A 7,648-nucleotide genomic window follows, 5' to 3' on the forward strand; every position below is an offset into this window, starting at 1 on the left:
TCGATTATATTATTAATACATCATATACATATACAAATTCCATTGTAATTACTGTTCTGTAAAAGGCCAAAAAAAAAAAAAAAATTGAATGTCACAAAATTTATCAATTTGAGTATTAATACAAAACTGGCCACCAAACACAGATGAAATGGTAGAGTAAGAAATAGCTAGATATAAGAGATTGCTTAAGAAACCTGTCAATAACTACAAAATGAAGTGGGTATGAAAGAGCAAACAAGATGTCAAAGAAATGAAGTTATATACATATATAACACGAAATTTACCCCCCAAACGAAAATTGAAAATGAAATATAAAAAATAAAAAAGGATCGTCACAACTGCCTTCACTTCTACTGCCACCGTCTGGATGGCGGCTTTAAAGAATTAGCGCTGGAAGTTCTTTTCATGCCTGAAATCAACAACCATGGCACCAAATATTGCATGGTCAAAATGTTAGCAAAAGGGTACTAACACATGTTTGCCTGCTGAGAAGAAAAGGAATTTTATATGGAGAGTTGTAAAATTTAGGTAATACCTGATGAGACGACCTTCGGTGAGCCCTTCGATGCTGATGCAGTAGTTGAGGCCGTTAGTCCAGGTCTCTGTGAGGGTCGAGAAATTTTTGATAAAGTCTTCTTAGTCCTGAATATGTAAGGAAAAATTATAATTAGGGTTTCTTGCTTGCATAAGACTTAAGCATGTAACAATGTTCGGTTTAAATCCCAATTGGGTCCATATCCAACTCCAAGGCATGACATATATTTCAATCACATCTAGAATAAATAGTATGCATGTATTATATACAGCAATTCTATGATGGCTGTCAATCCTCCACCATAATCTGGGTGTCAATTGATTATGTTGATTCTGCCAAATATGGTGGAATGTGAAGAAGAATTTTTTAGCACATCTGGTGGGATGTGTATCATGCACCATTATTTGGACATGGACACCTATTATAGAAAAATTATATATATAAATATATCCATAAAACAGGTTGTCTAAATATTATAATGGGAGACAGACACCTATCATAGCAAAATTATATATATATATATATCTGCAGGAATATTTTACAGTGTGATGTCGAACACGCTATGTTATCCGCCAACTCTTTGATTCATGGCCAGAATACCTTAAATCAAAGAACTTTCGGGCAACATAGCATGCCGTTGCCCATTAGAATATTTCCGTATATAAATGTAGGCAAGAGGAGAAAAAAATAAATACTATCGGGAACATAAGAAAATGATCACCTATCCAAGTTGTCTGATTTTGCACCATCATTCAAAATCACATTTTCGACAGAGCCATCGGTTTCTGTTCCGACAGAAATACCACTGTCAGAAAGGTCACTCAATCTCTCCTCATAATCACCATCTCCAAATCCTAATATCTCATCATCTGCATGAATATTCTGACCTATGTTGTCACCTCTGGCAACTTTTGATTGGTGGATATCATCATTCTGGTTCTTTACGTCCTCTGAGGACTGCTGGGAATCAGCTTCAGAATGCTTATCACTACTGTATCCTGAAATCTCAGGATCAGAAGCTGATTTCTCTGTACGCCCTAAGCCTGTCCCGCCTGAAGGTTTCCGTCCTTGCTCAGGAGTTCCACCTACAGAATCTCTGCTTGGAGAGGAAGATCCATACCTTAATGAGCTTGTCACACGTTTCTCACCACCATCTACTCCAGGATACACGTTTTTCAGATCTTTAAGCAACTGCAACCTCTCAATCTCCTCGTCCTTTTTGGCAATAGTGTTTTTAAGAAGAGCCACCTGAAGCAAGAATACTTTGGAAATCAATAATTTGGACTACATTTTTCAAACAAGCTATAGATCAGTCAAAAGGGAAGTTCAAGAACTAATTTTAAAAATGATGGATGCTAATTGTTTTACAAAATATCTGGCTTCCTAAGCAAATCATGAATAAAAGAGATTCATTTGCGTGTTATTCATATTTTTGTTTTCCGGTGCAATCTGCAAGTAAAAGAGGTACTAAATAGATATAAGAAAAACCTGCTCCATTAATTCCCTAACATCCCTTCCCTCTTTGCTGCTTCGTGCCGCACCAAGCTCAACTCCAGATACCCTTTCAGCAAACTTCAAGGTACTTAAACTTTCCGAAAATGAAATTGCATCGGGATTAAGTTGCACAAACATAAGTGTTTTTGCTTGTCCACCTATCATACAAAAACCAGAAAGTAATATCTGAGGTAAAGAAAACCATAAAATTTTTCAAGCCACATAAACAAATCTCGTACGAACTATGAAGCAATTCAAGACAGGTTGTGCCTATAAAGAGAAAAAAAGAGAGCATCAAGTAGTACCCAAAGAGCTTTGGAGGACTTGAGTAAGCTTGCTATTTCGATATGGTACATGAGGGCTCTTCTGTGAAAGAGCAAAAATGACATCTCCAAGAGCAGATAGTGATTTGTTTATATGTTGTGCTTCCTTAAGTCTATCTCCAACTACTTCTGATCGATCTACCCTTTCACTTCCCGCAAGGTCTACAAGATGAAGATTACCAATCAAAGCAACACCCCTCTTCAAATCCGTCCCGCGGACATGAATGGTGACAACACTGTAAAGACATGCCTAGATGAATTAAAATCACAACTCAAATCGGAAATTTATAATAAGGCGATACAATTCATCTTCAGATTAGTACACAAACCTATGTGAGCGGCTGCTTCTTTCATTAAGGGCTGTGGCACCAACAGCTCTGTTCTTTAATCCAGTATCCATTAATTCTATAACATCTGAGGTTGATTTAACAGGGAGCATAGTAGCATCAGGTACAGCTAGTCCATTGGGTTGAGAGTGTGTCAAAATCCCAAGTGTGTGCAAATCAAGGGAAACAAAGGATACTACCAAAAAGAGAAAATACAGAAGCAAAAACGATGCTAGAAGCTCAAAATTGTCACCAAATTATAAAGTGTTTTTTTTTTTTTTTTTTCACATTTTATTGAAGCAGCATATATAGGTAATAAAAAAAGGATATTTCTTTTGAGAATCACTTGATAGCAGATCCCTCACTTGCTCATTATATATTTCAACCATTTGAACCCCAATTTCATAAGAAATGGAGCTTCCTCTCTTCTGAGAGATGAAAAAAAGGTCATTTAAAGCTCGATAATTGACCCCCCACTTCTCTTCAGTGGCTGCATTTGGACCAGTCTGAGAGAAAAATAGGAAAGTAAATTTTGTTTTAACAAACCAGTCCATTTCCTTTTTCAGGATGAAATTTAAAGTAATGATTATTGAGATAAAAAAGAATATCTCTACCATTGTATAGGTTTTCCCTGAACCTGTTTGACCATAAGCAAATATGCATACATTATATCCATCAAGAACAGATTGTATCAGTGGCTGCGTGTCAGAATATACCTCGGCTGCCACAATTAAAGATCATTTGAGTAAGGCATAAAAAAATGTTCATGGTAAGAAAATCATATTCACGATAATTAACAGTATCTACATAGGAACTACTTCACAAAAAGTAAACACAAATTGATCTACTAAATCCATATAACATATAGAAAATCCAAAACATATAGAAGAAAACCTTGAGTTGCAGCTGGACCATAGACCTTATTAAATTTAAACAATCGATTGCCCTCTTTCCCTTGCTTGGTCGGATTTGCAATTACCAACTCCCCATTTTCACCGATATAATCTACGATTGTTCGTCTCTCTCTTTGACCAGGAAAAAATGGCCTTATCCGGCAATAGACTCTAATGTTTCCTATGCAGGAAAATTAAGATGTGAATTCAAATACTTCAAAAATATACAACAAAGGAAAACTAATTAAGGAGTGGCACCTTTTAATTCCTGAATTTCATTAAATAGTTTCCGGTTTTCCGCTAGAAGCACATGATAATTCTCAGCTGCATTTGCTAACGCTTGAAATTTCATTCCTGAACAAAGGTAAAGCTGCAACCCATGAGAACCTAACAGCACAAACTGCATGACCAAAGTGACAAGTTCCAGTAACAATTGCTACCTAAGCGGTTAAAATCATCAGTGTAAATCCTGTTTGCTTTCAGGATTTCTTGCTTAATGGCCTCAGAAGAGAACCTGAACTCCTGAATGTTCCAAAATTTCTTAAGTTTAGTTGGAAGAAATGATTTAAAAATCAGAACAGTAAAGAGAAAACAAAATGAAAGGCACACCTGCAGAGCACCCAATTGGAAATCCAAACAGCTTTGGCAGCTCTGCTCTTTCTTATTCCACCTATGGAATTTCAACTCTGAAGATGCCTCTAGCTCTTTCACCTTATTCCTTGATTCTGCCAAGAAGTGCTCAAGTTCTTTTAGCCTTTCCTCAACCTCCGCTTTCGCACTTCTGTCTTTGTTTTCCATCTCTAAGTAACGCATTTCATATGTCTTTTCGGTTGTTTCCAATTCTTTTAACCTTTTTTCAACCTCCCCTCTAGCACTTTTAGCTTTGTTTTCCATCTCTAAGTAACTCATTTCATACATCTTTTTGGTTGTTTCCAATTCCTTTAATAACCTTTGTTCAACCTCCTCTTTAGCACTTCTAAGTTTGTTTTCCATCTCTAAGTAACGCATTTCATACATCTGTTTGGTTGTCTCCAATTCCTCTAGTAACCTTTGTTCAACCTCTCCTTTAGAACTTTTAGCTTGGTTTTCCATCTCTAAGAAACGCATTTCATACGTCTTTTTGGTTGTTTCCAATTCCTTTACCCTTTCTTCAACCTCCATTTTAGCACTTTTAGCTTTGTTTTCCATCTCCAAGTAACGCAGCTCATATGCCTTTTTGTTTATTTCCAACTCTTGCTTCAATGCCGAAATTTCTAGAGTGCTTTGATCCTTCTCTTTCATCAACCTGATGACATCCTCATCCTCTGTTTTCTTCTTTTCTTCCAAATTAGCCTTCTCATTCTGCCATGAGAAGAAATTCCTACTAAAAAAACCAAATTTTCACAAGTAAAATATGCATATTCTTTTTCCTTTACTGCTCAAAGTCACAATGACTGGAGCAATTCTTTGAACTCCTTGATATAAATGGCAGTGACCAGTAAATAGACACTTGGAATTTAAGCAAGAATGCGAAGAAGTTTGTAAGTAACAACAAACAAACTCAACATGATAGCATCACAAAACAGGACATAAGATATTCATGGGTTCAAAAAATGAATGTGTTCTGCATTTGCTCCGAGCAATACCTTCATTTGCTGTAGCCGGTCCATAACTATCTGTAATGAAAATTTTCATTTAACAAGTAGCGTTACCAGAGTAAAAATATATATGAAGACATAAGGCCTTCCACTGCTAATCTGTTGACTGAAATTAATTATTATACCTCACTTTCTTCACTAGTCCCAGATGCAAGGGCTCCAAGTACTCTTATTCTAGATTGATATTTCTCTTCACGAGCCTTGAAAAGATTGTTTTGCTGGATACAGACCATACAAATAAAAAGTTAATAAATCGCATCGTAGAAGAATGAGAAAGACTATCAAAATTTACAGTTTCATGAATATATTACAGTTCTCAAGTGTTCTGCTTGAGCTGATATACGCCGCTCAATCTCCTGCACCACTTTTCTCAACAAACATGCCACACGCTGAGCAACAAATGTAACATCAGAGAAGATAAACCCTTGAATATATGTACCTACAATTAAAACTTGCATATGTACATCCAACTATATGTTTAAAAACATGTTAATAATTTACTTTTACATGCTTTCCGGTAACTTACATGAGGTATTTCACCATTATTTCTGTCAACACTTTCATCCAGTATTCCATTCACAACACTCAAAAGTGATTGAGTTGGAGCATTCTGCAACAAGAGATGCTGAAATGCATTAAAGATGCATCAAATCTAAAAGATCAAAGAAAGAAACCTGATCAATTATCAAAGGAACATTGACAAGAAACTTACATCTAAACTGTTAGATTTCATCATCTCTGAAAGTTTTGCAGCAGGAAGATCTGCATAGCGTCCTTGCCTTAGTTGAAAAACCTCATGGAACTTGTGCCCAACATGATGCATTGCTGCAGCTGATGGCTCTGTGGAAGAGAAAATTGCATAAACATCATCAAGAAGGAAAGTCTTCAATTTCCCTCAAACCTTGATGAAGGTGGGATTAACTCCCAGGTCTCTGGTTTGACAGCCAAGAGCCTTTACCATTCTTAGTTGCATCCATACCTGACATTATGGGACTTCGAAGTGGACGCTGAAATTTTGACTCAGACAAAACCTTGCGCCTCTCTTCTCCAGTTAATGGAGAATAATGGCCACGGGGAGATGCATCACCATGCGGACTTTCAGATTTATCAATTGAATAGGTTAAAGAATTGTTATCTCCAGTAACACTTGAAGTGAATTGTGATTTAAGTGTTAAAAGGCGGTCTATAACAGTCTTCATAGATCCCTGCAAGTCATAAACCTGTTATAGTACATATACCAACCTCGGTGGTGATTTAACAAACTCAACAATGAGAGAGAGATTAAGAGAATGACATCGTATAGCATAGACTGATTAATGATGGATAACACAATGCAATATACAACAAACTTTTTTTTTTTTTTTTTTTTGGGATAGAAAGCAATAAATAACAAACTTCCTCATACATAACATATTTATATATGCTCATTACCTAGAACTGCATGCATCTCAAAAGGAAAGGACATGTCTAATTGCATGCGATACCTTCTCTAGGTCTGACTGTTCAAACTTGGGCATCTGCAATTCATCCATTGCTTCCAAAAACCTTGTAACATATTCTGAGCCGGACATTGATGAATGGTCAAAATCACCTACCTAGAAGAGAAATTGCATATTAGAAAATTCAGCCTAACACCCAACCAGAAATTAACTGTACAACTCAGTTAGAAAAGAATCGGACAAACAAAAGGGTAAAAGTATTTCAAGTTTTAGCAACCTCATTCACAGAACCAGGTTTAAGATTGTTCAATAGTCGACATAAAATGGGACCACCAGTCAAGCATGCTCTCAAGTCCTCATCTGAAGCATTTGTTGGTAATTTTAGATTAGGAACTGTACTATTTAACCACTCAACCAAAATTCTTCGTTGCTTTCCTGGAGAGATTTGGAAATGGATATTTGCCAAGACTGTGTTAGACATGCAATAGTAAAGTGACAAGTGAGAATAAATGGAGGAAACTAGCATTCTTTTACCTGCTACTTCACCATTATTATGCATTGTTTGCTCAGAAATATCCCCATTACCAGCCATCTTTGAGTTGTCAAGTCTACTATATTCATTTTTGTCGTTAGTTGATGAGGACTTCATGATCAGCTACTTCCAAGGAGCTTAACCTTCAAAGCTAAATAGAAAAAAAAAAAAAAAAAAAAAAAAAACAGTAAAAGAAAAATCCTTGTGCATTAAAACAGCAGTTAAGATAAAAAGCACATAATTATTGTAATGTCACTATCAAGAATCATCCATAACATGAACAAATAATCTGCTAATAGAAATCAAAATAAAACAGATTAGTTTGGATCATGTCTTCAACAGTTCCGGTCATGCCAAATTGACACAATAAGAGCACATTGCAGAACCAATGCCATGTGTTTAACTTGAATAGTGATGCTTGAACTATATAACAAAGTGACAGCAGTTTAAATATTTGACATTCAACTTA

The 7,648-nt window shown here is 36.0% G+C and overlaps 1 protein-coding gene across 1 annotated transcript; it reads right to left on the minus strand.

Moving 5' to 3' along the window:
- Window positions 1-7,326, minus strand: LOC107406719 (kinesin-like protein KIN-14P). The gene is made up of 21 exons (XM_060814256.1): window positions 7,182-7,326; window positions 6,925-7,082; window positions 6,693-6,803; window positions 6,188-6,413; window positions 5,921-6,048; window positions 5,735-5,818; window positions 5,520-5,597; window positions 5,334-5,426; window positions 5,197-5,226; window positions 4,181-4,912; window positions 4,012-4,093; window positions 3,830-3,925; window positions 3,573-3,752; window positions 3,293-3,399; window positions 3,008-3,184; window positions 2,682-2,848; window positions 2,335-2,588; window positions 2,024-2,187; window positions 1,257-1,783; window positions 536-642; window positions 1-409 (listed from the first exon to the last, which is right to left on the minus strand). Exons 1-21 carry the CDS (start codon window positions 7,294-7,296, stop codon window positions 351-353), a joined length of 3,675 nt encoding a protein of 1,224 aa, XP_060670239.1. The 5' UTR covers window positions 7,297-7,326; the 3' UTR covers window positions 1-350.
- Between the last annotated feature and the right edge of the window lie 322 nt (window positions 7,327-7,648).

This window comes from Ziziphus jujuba, chromosome 2, assembly GCF_031755915.1.
Source record: "Ziziphus jujuba cultivar Dongzao chromosome 2, ASM3175591v1".
NCBI classification, from domain to species: domain Eukaryota; kingdom Viridiplantae; phylum Streptophyta; class Magnoliopsida; order Rosales; family Rhamnaceae; genus Ziziphus; species Ziziphus jujuba.

Excerpts from the sequence above, each read along its gene's own strand:
- LOC107406719 (XM_060814256.1), bottom strand. The coding sequence starts at position 7,296 with ATGAAGTCCTCATCAACTAACGACAAAAATGAATATAGTAGACTTGAC. Across the intron at positions 4,913-5,196 it reads ACCGGCTACAGCAAATGAAG|AATGAGAAGGCTAATTTGGA; the intron begins GTATTGCTCGGA and ends TTCTCATGGCAG. Across the intron at positions 1,784-2,023 it reads TTAGGGAATTAATGGAGCAG|GTGGCTCTTCTTAAAAACAC; the intron begins GTTTTTCTTATA and ends TTCTTGCTTCAG.